Source organism: Cyanistes caeruleus, chromosome 18 (genome assembly GCF_971803275.1).
Source record: "Cyanistes caeruleus chromosome 18, bCyaCae1.hap1.1, whole genome shotgun sequence".
In the NCBI taxonomy this organism is placed as follows: Eukaryota; Metazoa; Chordata; class Aves; order Passeriformes; family Paridae; genus Cyanistes; species Cyanistes caeruleus.
In genome coordinates, this window is record NC_141718.1 from 12,702,929 (window position 1) to 12,722,491 (window position 19,563).

The 19,563-nt window shown below is 58.8% G+C and overlaps 2 protein-coding genes across 13 annotated transcripts in view; both read left to right on the plus strand.

Moving 5' to 3' along the window:
• Positions 1-11,281, plus strand: part of OSBP2 (oxysterol binding protein 2) — a 92,429-nt gene extending 81,148 nt beyond the window's left edge. For all 11 annotated transcript variants that reach the window (XM_023937778.2, XM_086856640.1, XM_086856641.1 and 8 more), the window contains 8 exons: positions 108-275; positions 2,964-3,209; positions 5,254-5,374; positions 6,002-6,105; positions 6,334-6,429; positions 6,769-6,953; positions 7,728-7,948; positions 8,356-11,281. In XM_023937778.2, coding sequence (XP_023793546.2) covers positions 108-275; positions 2,964-3,209; positions 5,254-5,374; positions 6,002-6,105; positions 6,334-6,429; positions 6,769-6,953; positions 7,728-7,948; positions 8,356-8,498 — 1,284 coding nt within the window. In that variant the 3' untranslated portion in view covers positions 8,499-11,281. The remainder of the gene's footprint in view (positions 1-107; positions 276-2,963; positions 3,210-5,253; positions 5,375-6,001; positions 6,106-6,333; positions 6,430-6,768; positions 6,954-7,727; positions 7,949-8,355) is intronic.
• A 1,622-nt stretch (positions 11,282-12,903) lies between these two features.
• LOC111942763 (uncharacterized) lies at positions 12,904-18,854 on the plus strand. Of its 2 annotated transcripts, XR_015277780.1 has the most exons (4): positions 12,904-13,545; positions 14,207-15,519; positions 15,607-15,931; positions 16,433-16,596. XR_015277780.1 is itself a non-coding variant. In XM_023945859.2 (2 exons), the coding sequence occupies exons 1-2, from the start codon at positions 16,837-16,839 to the stop codon at positions 18,039-18,041; spliced, it is 963 nt and encodes a 320-aa protein (XP_023801627.2). In that variant the 5' UTR covers positions 16,767-16,836; the 3' UTR covers positions 18,042-18,854. The 2 variants fall into 2 exon arrangements, 1 of the variants encoding a protein (XP_023801627.2); XM_023945859.2 differs by lacking the exons at positions 12,904-13,545; positions 14,207-15,519; positions 15,607-15,931; positions 16,433-16,596 and adding exons at positions 16,767-17,466; positions 17,709-18,854.
• Positions 18,855-19,563: the final 709 nt, after the last annotated feature.

The following is a 19,563-nucleotide window of genomic DNA, read 5'->3' on the forward strand; positions in this document are numbered from 1 at the left end:
CCAGCAATGCTCCTCAGGTGTCTCCTGGGCTGTACTTGCTGTTCCTGGGAGCTGCTGGCTCTGGTTGGGTCCAGCTTAAACCTGAGTTCCTTGTGTTGCTTCCACAGGTCTTCGAGAGTTCAAATCAAAGCAGCTACAATGAGTCCATGGGCAAAGATCTCCTGCCGAGGAAAAGGAGACGGACTCGCATTCCCGACAAACCCAACTACAGCCTTAACCTCTGGAGCATCATGAAGAACTGCATTGGCAAAGAGCTCTCCAAGATCCCCATGCCCGTGAGTCTGAGTGTCCCTGGCACCCAGGGCTGGCACAGGGGCTGTGTTTGGGCAGCTCTGGGCTGTGCAGAGGGTTTGGGTTACAGCTCTGCATGGTCCTGCCGGTGCTGTGGTGGCCCAGCAGCCCCAAGCAGGGACAGGGATTGTCACCAGGGACTGGATTTTGTGCTGGCAGAGCCCTCTGTAGCTGCTGCATGCTTATCATGGAATTGTGGAGCAGTTTGGGTGGGAACTTAAAGCTCATCCAGTCCCACCACAGCCATGGCAGGGACACCTTCCACTGTCCCAGGCTGCTCCAGCCCCAATGTCCAGCCTGGCCTTGGGCACTGCCAGGGATCCAGGGGCAGCCCCAGCTGCTCTGGGCACCCTGTGCCAGGGCCTGCCCACCCTGACAGGGAACAATTCCTGCCCAATATCCCATCCATCCCTGCCCTCTGGCAGTGGGAAGCCATTCCCTGTGTCCTGTCCCTCCATCCCTTGTCCCCAGTCCCTCTCCAGCTCTCCTGGAGCACCTTTAGGCCCTGGAAGGGGCTCTGAGGTGTCCCTGGAGCTTCTCCTCTCCAGGTGAACACCCCCCAGCTGTCCCAGCCTGGCTCCAGCCCTTGGAGCATCTCTGTGGCCTTCTCTGGACTGGCTGCAGCACATTCTGGCTCCTGGGCAAGCTGGAGCAGAGGGAACATTGCCTGGGTGTGCTCTGCAAATCCAGCTGTTGCAGAGGCGTGGAGGGAAGCAGGACACTGAATCCCTGAGGATTCATGAAGAAGGGACCTTGCTGCTGGTGATGTTTTCCCTGGTGTGATCTAGGTCAGGACACTCAGGGCTCAGTCCCACCTGCACCAAGCAGAGCAGGACTGGGTTCCATCCCAGGGGCTCAGTGGGCCTCATTTTCCTTACAGAGAGCAGCTTTTTGGTGGAGGTGCTGGGGCAGACTTTGGGTGCTGCTGGTTCAGCCCTGGGGGCAGAGGCTGCCTGTGATGGCCAGAAAGGGTTTGCTGGGGGGTTCTGTGTGGAACAGCCCCTCGCATGGGCTGCACAGAGCTGCATTCACAGTCCATCCTCTCTTGGGTAAAGAGCAAGGAGCTCTTTCCAGAGGCTGGGATGCTGAATTGGTTGTGTTCTGTCTCTTCAAACAGAGCCCGAGTGAGAGCTCAGAGCTCTGGCTGAGTGATGAACTGTCTCGTCCTTGTGCTATTTCCAGCTGGGATGGACAGCCCAGCACCATCCAGTTCTGCAGCAGCAGCAGATCAGGGTGTGATGGACACAGGAATAAGCTCAGGATGTGAAATCCCAGCCGCTGCTGGTGCCTGGAGAGAGAAATTTATACTTTCCCTTTCAGTCAAATCATCCTGGGAGCTGCTTGAGTCCAAACCTGAGGGCAGTGTGGAAGAGACAAGGTTTAGATTAGATACAAGAAAGAATTGTTCCCCATGAGGGTCTGAGGCCCTGGCACAGGGTGCCCAGAGCAGCTGGGGCTGCCCCTGGATCCCTGGCAGTGCCCAAGGCGAGGTTGGAAGGGGCTTGGAGCAGCCTGGGACAGTGGGAGGTGACCCTGCCATGGCAGGGGTGGCACTGAATGGGTTTTAATGTCCCATTCACTCAAACTGTTCTGGGATTCTGTGAAATCTTGGAGGATCCCACAGTCACTCTGAAAAGAGAGGATGCACCAGGATCCACTCCACAAGCTCAGCTGCATGTGAACATTCTCTGGGGAGATTCCTGATGAATTAAGAGCATTTCTGAGATTCTCTGAGCTCTTCTGAGATCCATCCCCTTCCTGGGGATGTGATGGACTGACAAACCTCTTGTGCAAACAGCTCCTTGATTTTCCCTCAGAATGAACACACCTGCAGCACTGAAAATGAGGAAAATAGTTGTAGGGATTTGGGTGGATTCATCTTCTTCCCCTATAGAAGGGTTTTGCTCCCTGTTGCCTGAGCAGTTCTGAGGGTGCAGCTGCTGGCTTTGTTCTCTGCATTTCTCCCAAGAATTATCCCAAGTGATTTGCTCTTTATGTGGATTTGATGCTGCTCTTTCTTTCCAGCTCTCTCCTTCTCTGATGCTGTAAGATCCCTGCCACTTACAGGCTAAATCCCTGAGTGGAGAATCTAAAAATAGTTAAATTCTGGAATCTGGAGTTTTTTTTTTCTACTATGAAATATTTAACTTGGCTTACAGAAGTGGTCCTCCCATCCTTCAGCCATCTGCTCCTCTTAAAATATGTTTCTTTGTTTTGAACTGGAACTAAAAAGGCAGAAGACCTTTTGAGGCTCTGTCTTTCTTTCAATTATTTTTTAATTTCATTATTTTCAGTGTGAAAAATAGGGGTGCTGTCATGTGACTCGAGTCCCAGGAGCAGGGAGACCCCAAAATGGGACTTTTCCAGGTTTTCTGGGCAGGTGGGCCACCTGGCCTAGGGATGAAGGTGATGAGGGCAAGCTGGGGAGCAGCACATCCCTGTCCTGTGGCTGGTGGAGGCAGCAGGGGGCTGATCTCATTGTTGAAGCTCATTCTGGGGTCAGGGTGGTAACCTGGGGTGATCCCTGATTATCTCACAGGGCTGTTGGCTCCACCACACCCCTTGGTGCTGCCTGGCACAGATCAGGGAGCAAAGCACATATTCCCTCTGGGCTTGGTGGTGCCTCTTGGGGATTTCTGCTGCTTTCTTAATCCTGCCTTGTTCCCCTGCAGGTAAACTTCAACGAGCCCCTGTCCATGCTGCAGAGGCTCACGGAGGACCTGGAGTACCATGAGCTGCTGGACAAGGCAGTGAAGTGCGAGAGCTCCACGGAGCAGATGTGCTTTGTGGCCGCCTTCTCCGTGTCCTCCTACTCCACCACTGTCCACCGCACTGCAAAGCCATTCAACCCCCTCCTGGGGGAGACCTACGAGCTGGACCGCCTGGAGGAGCTGGGATTCCGCTCCCTCTGCGAGCAGGTGAGGGCTGGGGCTCTGTGGGATCATCCTGATCATCCTGCTGCTGCTGTTGTCCTGCTGGGGGCACCCAGCACCTCCCTGAGCCTCCCGTGGGCTCCTCTCCCAGCAGTGGGATGTGGCCCAAATGGTGCAGTCCCCACCCCTGGGGGTGTCCAAGGAAGGACTGGACGTGGCACTCAGTGCTCTGGGCCGGGTGACAAGGGGGGCATTGGGAACACGTTGGACTCGATGGGTTTGACCCTTCATCCCCAGGTTTGGAGCAGCTGCTGCAGGCAGCAGTGCCAGGCTCTGCCACCAGCTCCTTGCAGGACACCCAGGGGTGGGCAAAGCCCTCCCTGGCAGTGAGTACCCAGACTTGTCAGACACGTGTGCAGCACTTGTTTGAGGCAGGATGGAGCCTCCTGTCAAATCCCATGCCAGGCCATGCCACCCCGCATCTCTAAGCCGTGCTGCTCTGGGCAGTGACAGGGAACAGGCTGTGTGGGGTCTCCTGGAAGTGTGACCCAAGGAAGGTCCTGAAGCAGATCATCCCCAAAATTCCTGGCTCTGCTGTCCCTCCACACCCCACAGCTCTGTGTGCCCAATGTGCATGTCCTGAGATCACCCATCCCAGCCTGGGAGCCATCCCAGTGCCCGTGGCTGCAGCAGGTGGGCCCTGGTGCAGCCCTCCTGCCTGCCAGGGTCAGAGGTGGCCTCATCCCTCAGACACCCCAGCACTGCAGCTGTCACAGAGCTCAGGTTCTCCCACGTCAGCAGTGTCACACCTTCACCTCCCCTTGCCTGGCAGCAGTTCCTGTTCTGTCACCTGGTTTAGCCTGGAAGTGGATGATTCCTGGCCAGGATCCATCCCTTAGCCAGCTGCCACCCTCATCTTCCTGGGGTACAGTTGGAAATCCTGGGTAGATTTATCAGCCTCATCCCAGTTGTGGTGCCAACCCCAGGGCTGCCTGTCGGGTGCCTCTGGATACCTTAGACCACAGCATTCCCAATCCTGCCTGTCCAGTACTGCTGGACACCCAGACTGCATCATTCCCAAACTCTGTCATCCCTGTTCTCATTCTTTCACCCCCACTTTCCACCACACTCCTTCCTCCAGCCCTGTTCCCTCCCAAATAAATAACCTGCCTGGAGTTACTTTCTCTGGTTGGTCCCAGTTTTCTCTGTTTGTACCCAGATTTGCTATTCCTGACCAATTCCAGCTGCCTTTCCCACTGTTCTGAATTTTCCTTGGATGCTGCCTGTGCTGCTCAGCCTGCTAACACACCCAGCCAAGCAGTGATAATCCAGTGCCTGAAATCCAGTTATCCAAATAGGATTTCCTGCTGCTGGTGACTGGGATTTAATGGCGAGGCCTTGGCCCTGCCCGTGTGTGTAATCCAGAGCTCGGGGCGCTCAGCCTGTAATTACAGCAGGGAAATCATCCCAGAGCTCCAGGGATCGGTGGGTGCCTGTGCCAGGCTGTGCCATGAGCTGAGAGCCTGCTTGAAGACAGATCCCTCTGCCTGGGATCTTCCTGCTCCCACCTTTGTTTTGGGCAGCTTTTCCAGGGCAGGGCTTGTGAGCACCATCCTCTAACAAGTCACTCTTAGGGTTTAGGATGCTGTGTCGGCTTTTCCAGCCTGGTGTGTGTGTGAGGGAAAAGCCAAAGTCTTGCTGTGTGTTTTGGACACCTTGTGAGCCTGTATCCTCTGGGATTTCCCAGCTGCTGTTCCTCTGGGATTACTGGGGTGCCAGCACATCTGTGTTTCTCAGCCAGGATCCCAGGAAAGCAGGGCCATGTTCTGGGGTCAGGAAACAACAGCATCTCTCAGCAGTGGTTGCTCAAGTGAAGATTTCATGGATCATGCTTTGAAATGAGCCTTAGCAAATCCTGGCAGGATCCTGGTGTGTCTGCATTTGCTGCCAGGGCACTGCATGGGGACCCCCCCAATGGCCAGGAGGGGACTGAGATATGCAGAGCCTGGAGTATCCTTAGTGCTGGGCTGCTGTGGAGCTGCTCCAGGCACTCAGCTGGGCTCTCATGGGCTGTGTGTCCTGTCCCCAGGTGAGCCACCACCCCCCAGCAGCCGCCCACCACGTGTACTCCAGGAGAGGGTGGACGTTGTGGCAGGAGATCACCATCGCCAGCAAGTTCAGGGGCAAATACCTCTCCATCATGCCACTGGGTAGGTGATGGATTCTGGAATTAACTGGGATTGATAGGCCTTGCTCATGCAAAACCCAGCAGTTAAAGAAACTGCTTCCTTAGCCTTTAGGAATTCCCTGGGCTCACCTGGGGCTCAGTGAATTCCACCCCAAGCAATTAAGGAGCCCAGATTTGTGCTCCTGATCCAATGATCCAACAATAACATCTGCCCTGGAAGTGGAAATGATGCCATCTGCAAAGGCTCCTTTGCTTTGCCCAGAAATTGATTTTTCCTTCCATGATATTTGAAGTTAACTTGCTGCCTGTTTTAACCCTCTCTCTGCCAGTCAAGTGCAATAAGCTGCCTCCTTCCAGCATTTTATTTTCCTTTTGCCTGTCCCTGGGCTGGGCAGCATTCCCACAGTGGTGCCAGTGCCTTAATCAACCAGGCAGCACATTTCTGACCTGCTTTGGGCAGAGGGCAGAGGGCCTGACAGGACTTGTACCCTCCCTTCCTGAAGCAGCCTGGGAGGGATGAATCCAGAGCCAGACCAGGCTGGGGGATGCAGGGAGAGGGATGGCTCTGAGGATGAGCACAGTGCTGGGGAGGTGTGGGCTCTGGAGAACATCTGGCCCTGCTGAGCTCAGATCATTCCTCTCTCCACAGGCGCCATCCACCTGGAGTTCCACTCCAGCGGGAATCACTACGTCTGGAGGAAAGTCACCTCCACTGTGCACAACATCATCGTGGGCAAGCTCTGGATCGACCAGGTGGCTGAGGGGACAGTTCTGCCTGGCTCTGGGGGGCTGGAGGTGCATTGTTCTCCTGGGGCATGTGCTCCTGCCACGATGGGAAGCTGTGCTTCCCTGCAGGGATGGGAAAGCCCGAGGCCAGCAGGTGTGGTGGGGGTGGCTGTGTGGGACAGCCCCTGGTACCTGCACTACAGCTAACGCCTCCTCTGTCTCTCCCTGCTGTGATTCTTTCTGTCTTTTATCCAGTCTGGTGAAATAGAGATTGTTAACCATAAGTCCAAAGATAAATGCCAGCTGAAATTTACCCCCTACAGCTACTTCTCCAGGGATGTCCCCCGCAAGGTGAGTATCCAGCAGGGACTCTGCTCCTTCAGGGGTCAGACCTGGCTCTCCCAGGCTTCCTGGGAGATACCACTGGGATGACCCCCAGCACAGGGCTGAGGGGCTGGTCAGGCACCTCTGACATGTGTCACCAGGGAGGGCTGGGTGGCACCTCCACGTGCCATGGCTTGGCTCTGATGTGCTAGAGCTGCAGCACTGAGGCCTGGGAGGGGCTTGGTGGGTTGGGCACCCACCTGGGATGTCCCAGGAGACACAGCACCACATCCAGCTGGGCATCTGGAGGCTGTGGTGTCCATCTGGACATTCCCAAATGCCACCAGAGCCGTGTCCCCCTGCCAGGTGACAGGGGTGGTGAGCGACGCCGATGGCAAAGCCCACTACGTCATGTCCGGCACGTGGGATGAGAAGATGGAGTGCTCCAAGATTGTCCACAGCAGCCATGGCAGCACCAGCACCGAGGGCAAGCAGAAAACTGTCTATCAGACACTGTCCCCAAAGGTCCTGTGGAGGAAGTACCCGCTGCCGTGAGTCCCGGTGGGATGGAGCAGCAGGACAGGGATGGGGGTGGGATTTCTCAGAGCCTTGTGGAATGGGAGGCTCATGTGCCCAGGCTTGAGGATGTATGGGGCTGAGTGGCTTTTTCTGAGGTGGGAGAAGAGGTCCCTGCAAGGGGAGGGTGGCTTTGGGGACTCCTGTGGGTGGGTTTGGGGTGCTTGTCGGGCTGGTTGGGGTTTTGGGGCAGTGGACTCTGGCAGGGAGGGCTGTTGGCCGCTTTGCCTTGCTGGTCACCCTGTCCCTGGCCATCATGTCCCAGCAGTGACTTTGTCCCCCTGGGGACCAGTCCTCCTCTGGCCCTTGTGACCCTCGCAGGACTGGGCGCAAACCAGTCCGGGAGCTCTGGGAGCAGCAAAGCAGTCCATGTGGTGCAACATGAGGCCATTTCCTCTCATTCCATCCGTTGTGGCCTGGGAGCAGAGCCCGACCCTCCCCGGCTGTCCCCTCCTGGCAGGGAGTTGTGCAGAGCCACAAGGGCCCCCTGAGCCTCCTTTTCTCCAGGCTGAGCCCCTTTCCCAGCTCCCTCAGCCGCTCCTGGGGCTCCAGCCCCTTCCCCAGCTCCGTTCCCTGCCCTGGACACGCTGCAGCCCCTCCAGGGCTCTCTTGTCAGGAGGGTCCCAGAGCTGCCCCAGCACTGGAGGTGCCCCAGCAGGGCCAGCACAGCGAGAGTGGATCAGTGGGGCCGGGGGGCTGTGCCTGAGGAATCCCCCAGCCCCCAGTCTGACCAGGCTCTCTGGATTCAGGGAAAACGCAGAGAACATGTATTTCTTCTCGGAGCTGGCGCTGACGCTGAACGAGCCCGAGGAGCGCGTGGCGCCCACGGACAGCCGGCTGCGCCCCGACCAGCGGCTGATGGAGAGCGGCCGCTGGGATGAGGCCAACGTGGAGAAGCAGAGGCTGGAGGAGAAGCAGAGAGCCGTGCGCCGGCGCAGGGAGGCCGAGGCCGTGGAGGCCCTGGAGGAAGGTGAGGGATGGTTCAGGATGGTTCAGGATGGTTCAGGATGCAAGGACCACGCTGCTGTTGCTGTGGGAGGGTTGTGGAGGACAGACCCTGCAAGGGGAGGGCGGCTTTGGGGACTCCTGTGGGTGGGTTTGGGGTGCTTGTGGGGCTTGTTGGGGTTCTGGGGCAGTGGGCTCTGGCAGGGAGGGCTGTTGGCCGCTTTGCCTTGCTGGTCACCCTGTCCCTGGCCATCATGTCCCAGCAGTGACTTTGTCCCCCTGGGGACCAGTCCTCCCCTGGCCCTTGTGACCCTCGCAAACCAGTCCGGGAGCTCTGGGAGCAACAACAGGCAGTCCTGGCACTTGGGGCAGCTGTGGGATCGCGGGGTTCCGGATGGAGGAGCCCCCCTGACCCCCGTCCTGCCCGGCCAGGGAAGGACTACGAGGGGTACATCCCGCTGTGGTTCGAGCGCAAGGTGGACGCCGTCACCGGGGAGCTGATCTGTGTCTACAAGGGCGGCTACTGGGAGGCCAAGGACAAGCAGGACTGGAGCGCGTGCCCCGACATCTTCTGAGCCCCTCAGTGCTCCGGGGCCAGCCCTGGGACAGCAGCACAGCCCGAGGGACAGCCAGGACACACCGGCAGCGTCCCACCGGGCCGACACAGTCAATACACACAGAGATCCAAACAGGGATTCCAAACCTATTTTTTTATGCACTAATAAATAGCATCCTTTTTTTTTTTTTAAATTTTTTTTTTGTTTGTTTTGGGTTTTGTTGGTTTATTTTGTTTTGTTTTGTTTTGATTTTTTTTTTTTATAATGATGGCTTTTCCAGTGACTGCTCAGGAGTGAGGACACGTGGAGCTGGGTTGGGTTTAGGATGTTCATTGCCGTCAGGAGTTGCTGCCTATATCCTCCAGCGTCTCGGCTCCGGCGGCCGAGACGTCGACTTCCAAAGATGCCTGGGGTATGGGAATGCTGTGCTTGTGTGAACTCTTCTCTTTGCCATTTTTTTTCTTTTTTTGTTTTTTGGACCCCATTTCTGTGTGGACTTTATGGAATTATTTTTTTATAAAAACAAATCCTGCTCCTGGTTCAGGTTTCCTTCAAAGACGGACACGAACAACTCTGCTTGGAAAACTGTCCCCAGGAGCTTGATCCCAGAGGCTCTTGGTGGTTCCACAGTGCCCAGTCATCCCAGTAACACCCACTAGGATATTTCAGCTGGTGACTTTGGGGTTTTTGATGTGGTTTTTGTTTTTTTCAAGAGTGTTGGAGGCACTTCCCCACAGTCTGATGTGTTCAGGCAAAGCTTGGGCCTGTCTTTATCATGTGGGAGTGGTTTGAGTGAAGTTTGCTTTGGTTTTCCTGCAACCACATCCGAAGGGAGAAATGGCCTCAGCGAGGCTGGGAGTGCCAGGCTGGTGCAGTGAAGAGTTTTTATCCCAGAGATGCTTCTGGCTCCGTGTCCCTGCTCCATATCCCTGCACACAGGGGCTGGCTCTCCATGCTGGCTTTTCCATCGGTGTCTCCTGCTGAGCTGTGCCTGATGTTGGGTGGGAGAGGAGGGAAGAGATGCTGTGATCCCGCTGGGATGGAGCCTCGGTCCTGCATCTCCCACCCTGTTCAGCCAGACAGGCCTGGGCACAGGCTGAGGCTGGAGGCTCCCTGCATCCCAGCTCCTGCTCCTGGCTCCTGTTCTCTCCTCCCTCGTCCTCTCCCTGGCCTCTCCCTGCAGCAGTTCCAGTTTGGCAGGGCAGGGAACCCTTTGTCCCCTCACCCCTCCTGGCCCTGCCCAGCCCTGGATGCACCGGGAGAAGTGGAGCGAGCTCTGCTGGTGGCAGGTGAGGATCAGGAGCACCGAGGGAAGCAGGAGGTGGCAGCACCCCAAACACGGGATCTGCTGGGCCAGGGAGTAGCAGGAGCACCTGGAGATCTGCACTGGCCCTGCTGGATCCCATTTTTGCTGTCTCCTTCTCCCATCCTCCATCATATCACACTGACCCTGCCTCTGGGGCCGCCCCGGGCCGGGCTCGTCACACCCACGTGGAAGTTAATTAGCAATAACGAACCTTGAGGCAATGGTAACTGGAATATCCAGGCTGCACACGGGACACTTATGCAATCAGGTTCCTCATCCATCAGTCTCCTGATCAGCTTCCAGCACTTCCATCCCTGTGATCCCCACAATGTACAGTCCCCACGGCCCTGGACCGTGGTGCGGGGCAGCCCCCACTGCTCTCAGTGCACCCTTTAATCTTATTTATTTGCTTCTAATTTATACATATATATATAATATATATATATATAAAATTATTTTGCTTAAATTTCTATGGTACACAATAGATGAAAAATGATGAAGACAGAGGTGTCTGTCTGAGTTTTTACAGCACAAGTACGATTCCCCTTGGCTCATCCCCGAGCTCGGGTGGTAGTGGAATGATTCCCATTGCAGGGAAGCTCCAAAGCTGGATCCTGTAGCATGGAAAAGGTGTTCCAGAGACATTCCCATCTGGAAATGATGAGTCTGTGGTCTGAGGAGCGGCACTGGGGATTCCTGGGAGTGGGGTGCTCCAGGCTGCTTCCCAATGTCCTGAGAGTTGCTGCTCCGGAATGTTCCCTCCTTCCTGGAGCTTTGCCCTGGCTTGGGAAAGCTGATCTTAAATGATCCAGTCTGGGATTCAGCCTGTGGAGAGCTGCCTGTGTCCTGGCCCCGGGTGTCCTACCTGGGAGAGGGAGGATGCTCCCACTGATCCCTGATGCCGCTGCCTTGGCTTGTGGCAGCCCCGAAGTGTCCCGGGGGATTTGTCCCACACGAGGCCTGGGCCGGGTCCGTGATGGAGCTCTTCAGAATGCCTTATTTTCCTTTTTGCTGTGTCAATGCAAGCGTCACCCGGGAGCTTGGAGCAGGGAGAAGCTCCAGCACAGGCTGTTCCCAAGCTGGATCGGGGTGTTCCCGGGCAGAGCAGAGCAGGGAGTGGGATTTTGCTCCCAAAGTGCTGGCACCGAGGGTCCTGCTGGTCCTGAGGGGTCCCCTGTGCTGTGCCCCTCTCTGTGTCCATCTGGGAATGCCCATCACTGACTCTGCACAGCGGGGGGAGCACGAGGAGCACCCCAAACCAGAAATCCCCTGGATTTTAGGCTAATGGAAAAAATTGCTCCATCTTCCAGAAATCATCTTGTCAGCAGCACTTAACCAGAGCACCATCTCCTGGTCCTTCTGTTCCTCCTCGAGGATTTTAATGTCATTCCACTGTAAATGCTGTTGAATGTATTTTCTTTTTGAACAATAATATATTGTGAGTGATCCCTCTTCTCCTACACGGAAATAAAACTTGGATTCGGGAGTTTTAAAAGCCGTGGTGCTCAGATGGTCACTGGCTCCCCAGGGCTGCAGGTCCTGGAGGAGCTCTGGGTGTGAGAGGGGACATGGACACAGCTTGGGCATCCTCCAAGGAGGTTGGGGAGGGATCCTGGAAGGTGGCAGAGGAAGGAGAAAATCCTGCTCAGAGGAGGAGGCTGCCCAAAGTATAGGGAAGTCCAGGGAAGTGATGGTTCAGGGAAGGAGAAGGATCTGGGGGAGAAGTTGCTGAGGGGAAGAGATGGAACAGGGAGGGTGGTTTGAGGGGCAGGAGGGGCGGTGATCCAGGGGAAGTTTCCAAGGCAGGAGGTCCAGGGAAGCAGGAGCATGGAAAGAGATCATCTGGGAGCTTGAAGGAGGAGAAGCAGGGCAGGGTTTGCCCCCGGAGGGAGATGGGCCAGGAGAGATCATCGGGGTGGAGATGTCCCAGGGGAGTCTGGCCCAGGGGGAGGGTGGTGGCCCAGAGGAGGAACAGGGAATGAGGAGCTCAGGGAAGGTTCCCAGATACCGAGGTTCCCTGTGGCTGGTGGGCAGGAGCTGATCCGGGCAGGCTGAGGCCGGTCCCTGCGGGATGTTGCCAGGAGACAGGGACACACAGCCCTGCCCGTCCCGCTCCTGCCTCCTCTGTGCCGGCCCCAGGTGAGTCGGGGCTGTGGTGGGGGGACCCGGGCTCTGTGACCCCCCCTGGGCACCGGGGGCTCGGGGCGCTGGGCACGGCGGTGGGCCCGGGACCGCAGCTCCGGGGGCAGCTCCGGGGCCGTGTCCTGGGTTTGAGGAGAAACATCCCCCGGGCCCATCCGCACCGGGGGCAGCCAGGCCGGGCTGTGTTGGACTCAGCACCTTCCCTGAGCCCTGAACCAGCACACCCAGACAGACACACCCGGACAGACACACCGGGACAGGCACACCTGGACAGACACACCTGGACAGACACACCTGAACAGACACACCTGGACAGACACACCTGAACAGACACACCTGGACAGACACACCTGAACAGACACACTGGGACAGACACACTGGGACAGACACACCTGGACAGACACACCTGGACAGACACACCGGGACAGGCACACCTGGACAGACACACCTGGGCAGGTACACCCAGACAGACACACCTGGACAGACACACCTGAACAGACACACTGGGACAGACACACTGGGACAGACACACCTGGACAGACACACTGGGACAGACACACCTGGACAGACACACCTGGACAGACACACCGGGACAGGCACACCTGGACAGACACACCTGGACAGACACACCGGGACAGGCACACCTGGACAGACACACCTGGGCAGGTACACCCAGACAGACACACCTGGACAGACACACCTGAACAGACACACTGGGACAGACACACTGGGACAGACACACCTGGACAGACACACTGGGACAGACACACCTGGACAGACACACCTGGACAGACACACCGGGACAGGCACACCTGGACAGACACACCTGGACAGACACACCGGGACAGGCACACCTCGACAGGTACACCCAGACAGACAGACCAGGACAGACAGACCGGGACAGACACACCTGGACAGACACACCCAGACAGTCACACTCGGACAGACACACTGGGACTCGCACTCCTTTGCTCCAGCACGGACCTACCCCTTCCCCTCCAGGGTTTGGGAGGGCTGGGCGGTGCCTGCCCTGCCTGGCCCCACTGGATCCCCCATGGGATTTCTGGCCCACCCCCAAGGGCTTTGGGACCATCGGTGGTTCTCTCCTCTCTGCAGCCCTGGATCCCAGGGTTTCCAGGATCCTGGACCTGCACCCTGCTGATGCCTGGCAAATCCAGGGTGTGGGGTGTGGGAATGGGGGATTCCTTTGTGGGGCTCAGATGTGGGGGTGCAGACACAGCCCAGCTCCTGCCTTGTCCCCCCTGGTGAACTCATCTGGCAGTGCCCCATTCCCTGTCCCATTCCCTGTCCCAGTCCCTGTCCCATTCCCTGTCCCAGTCCCTGTCCCATTCCCTGCCCCATTCCCTGTTCCATTCCCTGTCCCAGTCCCTGTTCCAGTCCCTGTTCCATTCCCTGTCCCAGTCCCTGTCCCATTCCCTGTCCCATTCCCTGCCCCATTCCCTGTTCCATTCCCTGCCCCATTCCCTGCCCCATTCCCTGTCCCATTCCCTTCCCCAGTCCCTGTTCCGCTCTCTGCAGCACCCACGTGTGGCTGTGCCGAGAGCTGGTGGCAGCAGGGACGGTGCCATCCATCGCAGCAGTGCCCTGGGATGGCCGGTGAGTGGGGATGGGGCACTCCGGGGCTTTCCCAGCTCTCCTGGGGCCCCCAGCTCCCTCTGCCAGTTCTCCTGCAGAACAGTGCCTGGCTGGGAATGACGATGGAGCTGGGGAAGGGGCTGGAGCCCCAGGAGCGGCTGAGGGAGCTGGGAAAGGGGCTCAGCCTGGAGCAAAGGAGGCTCAGGGGGCCCTTGTGGCTCTGCACAACTCCCTGCCAGGAGGGGACAGCCGGGGAGGGTCGGGCTCTGCTCCCAGGGAACAGGGACAGGAGGACAAGGGGAAATGGCCTCAAGTCATGCTGGGGAAGTTTAGATTGGATATTAGAGATAATTTCCTCCTGGGAAGAGCTGACAACATCCCTGCCCCATCCTGGCTTGCTGGCACTGCCCCTGCCACGCTGTCCCGACCCTGGGAGCATCAAGGTCAAAACTGACCCTGGTTTAAAATGAAAATAAGGATGATACTGTGGCTTTTCCTATGGGAAGCAGTTGAGGATCTTTCAGGAGAGGGTGGGATGTGTTCAGTGTCAGTGCTTTGGTGCTCCCCAAGTGCTCCTTGATAAGAATAGGAATTGCCAGCCCCTCCAAGGCAGTTCTGATCCAGCAGGATGGGATGGCTCCTTCCCACTGGGATGGGCTGATGGCTCTGCTGTCCCTCACAGAGCTGGCAGGACGTCGTGCCAGGTACACCAGGGGTGACAGCCCTGTCCCAGGGGAAGAGGAGCGCTCCTGGGCTCAGCTCCTGGACTCCCAGCCCAGCCCGGGGCACTGGAGCAGCTCCAGCTCCATCTGCACTGAGGATTTTGCTGCCAGCTTTTGGGAGGGGATGGTGGAGCCGCTGCTGTGCCAGCAGGAGCCTGCTGGGGATGGCTCCATGGAAGGAGCTCACTCTGGGCAGGATGAGCCCTTGTTTCCCACAGGGAGAAGCCTGGACACACGGGCACGGCTGGGCAGAGCCCCCTGGCAGGACCCGTCTCCGTCCCGGAGCAGGAGGGAGAGCCTGGAGTCCCTGGGAGCGAGGATCTCCCGCCTGAGCCAGAGCCATGTGGGGGTGGCCTGGGGGGTCCCCTGGGCACCCCCCCCTGCCCAGCCAGCCCTGGGCCGCAGGGGCTCTCCCTGTGGGGACCTGCTGGCCACCGCCTCCCCTGGGCATTCCTGGAGAGCTCCAGGGATCTCTGCTGGCACGGGCAGGGCTGGGACAAGGACAGGCTCTCCTGGCAGCAGTTATCCCAGGGCCAGCAGTGCCAGAGCCGGGGGACATCCCGTCCTGGGCATGAGGCCACGGGAGCCAGCAGCTCCCTGGGGACGTGGAGGGAATGTCACCCTCAGGACGGATGGCACGGCCAGGGGAGGAGCAGGCAGCAGCAGGAGTGAGTCCGGGCTGGCCGTGGGACACTGGGAGGTGCAGGGCTGGGACAAGAAGGGGAAGGGACATGGCAGGGCCAGGGACACAGTGGCAGGGATCAGCCCCAGTTGCCTGTGGGGTTTCTGTGGGTTTGTGGGGCCCCCTGCCCCAAATGCCATTTTCCCCGCAGGTGCTGGCAGAGCCCTGGGAGCCCCCGGGCATTGGGGGTCACCCGTGTCCCCAGGGCTGCGTGGGGACCAGAAAGGGGGGCTGCCCTGCAAGGTACGGCCCTGGGCTCAGGGGTTTGGGGTCTGCCACAGGCACAGCTGGGACAGGACGCACCGCTGGGGGCAGGGATGGGTGCAGGGATGCTCCTGGCTCTGCTGGAGAGCAGCGGGATGTGGCCAGGACACCAAGCTTGGCCCTGCTCCTTGTGTCCCATGTGGTGGCCACGGAAAAGCACGAAGAAATGCAATAGAAAAGGGGCAAACGGGTTTGTGACCCCGGTCCTGGGTGCCAGGGGGTGACGGGGCAGCCGGTGTCACCGCGCTGGTCCCTGCGGAGCCGCCAGGAGGGGACGCGAGAGCCGGGGTCTGGTGCCGAGCCTTGGAGCAAAGGGGACAGAGCCGGGTAAGGGGGCTCCAGGGACGGGTCCTGCACCCTGAGGGCAGGGCTGGGGCCTGGCTGGGGATGTGGGTGACGCTGTCCCTGGCACAGGACTGGCCTGGCACTGCTGGGACACTCCTGCAACATCAACCACCGGTGCCACGCTGACCTGCAGAGGATGGTGAGGTGACCTCGAGGTGGCCCCAGCAGGGGTTGGCCTGGCACTGCTGCGGGTGGCAGGGACAGGCTGGGGGCTCTGCTTTGCTGCTCCTGGGTGCGATGGGAGGGCCAGAGCCGGCTCCTGGAAGAGGCAAAGGTGTGGGAATGGGAAAAGAGGGGGTTTTTCCAGTCTTGGCAGGGGCAGAGAGCCTGTGTGGGCCAGGAGTGGCTGGACAAGGAGAAAACTTCACAAGAAGAGAAACTGGAGCTGCTGGAGGTCAGCGCACTCCCGGTTTTCCAGAGGGGCCAGGATCACACTGGCAGAGCCGTGGGAAGGAGCACACACATCCCACCCCTGCCAGCAGCTCAGCCCCTTTTCCAGCCACGTGTATCCCCTGGGAAACATTCCGTGCTGCCCAAAACTGGATTTATCCACCGGGAGGTTTTATTGAGGGACTGAGACTTTTAGGAGAAGGATTTGTGGGAAAAGCCACCCTTGTTGTGTAGGAAAACTGGGGTGACTGTCTGCAGGTCAGAAGGTCCCTGGAGAGCCCCAGCAGAGGCAGGGAGAGCTGGAATTTTGGGAAGGGCAGAGAAACAGGCAGGGGTGAGAATTCCTGGGCACTGACCCACCGAACTTCAGCTCTTTTCCAAAGGGCGTCAAGGCGGGGGTGGTGCCCCCTGGCCGGGAAGGACCCGGACACTGCCCGTGGGAAGAGCCCTGCAGGAGCTGGGGGTGGCCCTGGGCAGCCAGAGGGTGACTCTGCTCCTCCTGCAGAGGCTGCGGGAGCTGGAGCAGGGCAGCCGGTCCCTCCTGCAGCAGCGGCTGCGGCTCCTGCAGCGGCTCCAGGGGCTGCTCCAGAGGGACAAGGCGGAGACCCTTCGGCAGCTCCGGGAGGCCCTGGAGCAGGTCAGGGAAGGGAGGAGGGAGCGGTGGGGATGTGGGGCAGCTCCAGGACACAGCCAGCCCCAGAGCCGGGGGGGGGGCACAGCAGCCCAGATGTGCTGCTCCCCTGAGGCCACCCAGAGGTTTTGTCCCCGCCAGGAGAGGGGCTGGGGGGGACGGGGGTGTCGGGGGCACGGACTGGGCTGGGAGGGGGCTCGGGGGGCAGAGGAGGCGCCCTCCGGGTTCTGTGCTTATTCTGCTCCTTCCAAACCTCTGCTCGGCCCTGGGGGCTGCGGATGTTCCCTGAAGCTCTGACCTGGCTCCAGAGCTTTCCTAGCAGAGGCTGCGTGGGCTCGGGGGGCAGAACTGCTCTGATCCCTCTCTCCCTGCTCGTCCAGGATCGGGCCGGCAGGAGCGTCCTGCGGGAGCATCTCCCGGCGGTGCCGGGGCGGGCTGGGGGCTCCCCGGCCCTGGGGACCCCCCCCCGCCCCAGCAGTGCCGTGGGACCCGGCCCCTCGCCGGCAGCGCTCGGGTGGGTCCCAGGAGCTGCCCAGGGGGACGGGGGGGTCCCACTGGTGCGAGCCTCCCTCCCTCCCTGTCCCTGCAGCTCCTCCCTGCCCTCCCCCAGCCGCGCTCTCCGCGTCCTGCGGCGGCTCCGGCAGCAAATCCAGCGGCGCCTCGGGCAGTGGCAGCGGCTGCAGGGAGCCCTGGGAGCCGCCGGACAGAGGCAGGAGGTGATTTGGGGGCTGGGAGGAAGGACACGGAGCCCATGGCAGCATCAGCCCCGTTCCTCGCCCTTGGAGCTCTCCCTCTGGGGCTCGGGGGGTGCCAGCCCTGGTTCTGTCCCCGAGGAGGAGGAGGAGGAGCAGAGGCAGCAGCCGGAGAAGGTCCCAGCTCCAGGAGCCCCGAGGGAGCCCCTGGTCCAGGTGAATGCCCAGCTCCTGCTCCTGCTCCGAGCCCGGGCCGGGTCTCAGCGGGGTTGGGGTCTCAGAGAGCCACGGGCACCCCCGGAGCAGCTCCAGAGGCTCCATCAGCGCTGTCTGGTGAAAGGTCCAGCCCCAAGAGTCCAGGGCTGATCTCCGAGCCAACAGAAACCAGGAATGTGTGGGAAGGATCCTCCTGGAGCTCCCAAACCTGGGCCGAGCTGACCTTTCCCTCTTTTGTGCAGGGACAGAGGGAACATCCCCATCCCTCCCCGGCCCTGAGCTCCCGGGGGCTCCTGCAGCAGCTCCAGCAGCACTTCCAGGAGCTGCAGCTGGAGAAGACTCGGGACACGGGGAGCCCGACGGCCCTGGGGGACAATTGGGCACCAGAGAGGAGACCCGGGGCCAGCCCGAGGTGGGGACTCCCCCTCTGGCACCGGCCCAGCGCTGACCCAAGGAAAGGAAGAGGGGCAGAGCTCCATCACGGAGCACAATTCCCGGTGGGAACAGCCTCCAGGCAGGTCCCACCAGCACCACCCCACGGCACCAGTGATCCCAGGGTCACTGTTCCATCCTGAGGGAATCAGCTGGGATGGCCATGCAATCCCAGGGATCAGGCACAGGGCTCCCACATCCTCTTCCCACCCTGCAGCTCCTCCCCTGGTCACTCTCCCATCTCTCACTCCGGGACAGAGCCGGGGGGCAGTTGCAGGTGCCATTTTATTTTCTGTTCCACCACAGTTGGATATTTGGGAAAAATTCCAAGCTGAAAAGGAAGTTAAACACTGGCCCAAGCTGCCCAGGGCAGTGGTGAAATCACCATCCCTGGAAGTGTCAAAAAAACGGGTCCATGTGGCACTTTGGGATGGGGTTTAGTGGGATTTGCTCAAAGGTTGGACTTGATGGTCTTGGAGGTCTTTTCCAGCCCTAATGATTCCGTGATTCTGAGTTTTCTCCCTGGACACTGAGGTCTCAGTTATGGAATTACAATAGTCAGAACAAAGCTCCTGAAAATTCCTCAAAAAGCACCACGAGGTTGTGACAGATCCTGGAGCTGCCAAGTGCCCTTGGCCAAGTGGGATCTGCCCATGGAGCCAGGCTGGGATCGCTGACCCCGGGACAGAGAAAACCCAAGGAAATTGTTCTGTTTGGATGCTTTAATTTAATTTGGAAAAGGAGAAACCCATTCCTCCATCTCTGCACATCTTGGGAAATGCTGGTTTTAATTTGCAGGAGAATATCCAAGGAAAGTTTCTCCACGTGCAAAGGGAAAAATGGGAGTTTCTTGCAGGATTTCATTGCTGTGCCCAGGGGAGGGAATGGATGAGGATTGAAATATTTGTGTGTTTTCTTTCCAATGAAAATAAAAGTGAGTATTGTTTGTTTCTCTGCAGTGTGGGATCAGGGAAAAACTGGAATCCCTCAGGATGCTTGGCCAGTTCCTGGCTGAAGTTCAGAATTTATTATTTTCTTTTTAAGTTTCACAAGCAGGACAGTGCCACAAACCCATTTTTATACAGTTTTTAATTAAGCCCCAAATGTTTGCAAGGCTCCCATGGGTGTCTCTGCCAACCTCAGGGCTCCTGGACATGTGGATGGCACCAAGGGACACAGAACTGACCCTTCAGCAGGAGATTGCTGGAGAAATGGTTCCCAAATCCCTGAATGGTCACAGCCAGGACTTCATCCCGGGGGATTTTCCGCTTGTCCGAGTGCCAGGTGCTCCCTTGTGATGTCACAGAACCAGGGAGGGAATCCTGGGGGCACCTCTGGGGCACAGCCTGGGGTGGTGCTGGGTCCCAGGTAGTGCAGGAATCCAGTTTTGGGGTGCAAGGACCCAAAGTTTGGTGCAGGGACCCAGTTTTGGGCTGTAGGGTAGCAAGGTTGAGGTGCAGGGTGCCACATAGGGGTGGGTGCCAAATTTTAGGGTTCAGGGTCCCGGTGCTGGTGCCTGGGTCCAGGTCCTGGTGCCATGTGCTGGGTCCTGGATCCTTTGGATCCACTGCCACAAGAAACTGAAATTATTCCCCAGGGAAAACAAAAGAGTGAAAAGGACGTGATTCAATGGAGATCTTTTGGTTTGGTTCTGGAACAGGATCC

Excerpts from the sequence above, each read along its gene's own strand:
- LOC111942763 (XM_023945859.2), top strand. The coding sequence starts at position 16,837 with ATGTTCCCTGAAGCTCTGACCTGGCTCCAGAGCTTTCCTAGCAGAGGC. Across the intron at positions 17,467-17,708 it reads CGAGGGAGCCCCTGGTCCAG|GGACAGAGGGAACATCCCCA; the intron begins GTGAATGCCCAG and ends TCTTTTGTGCAG.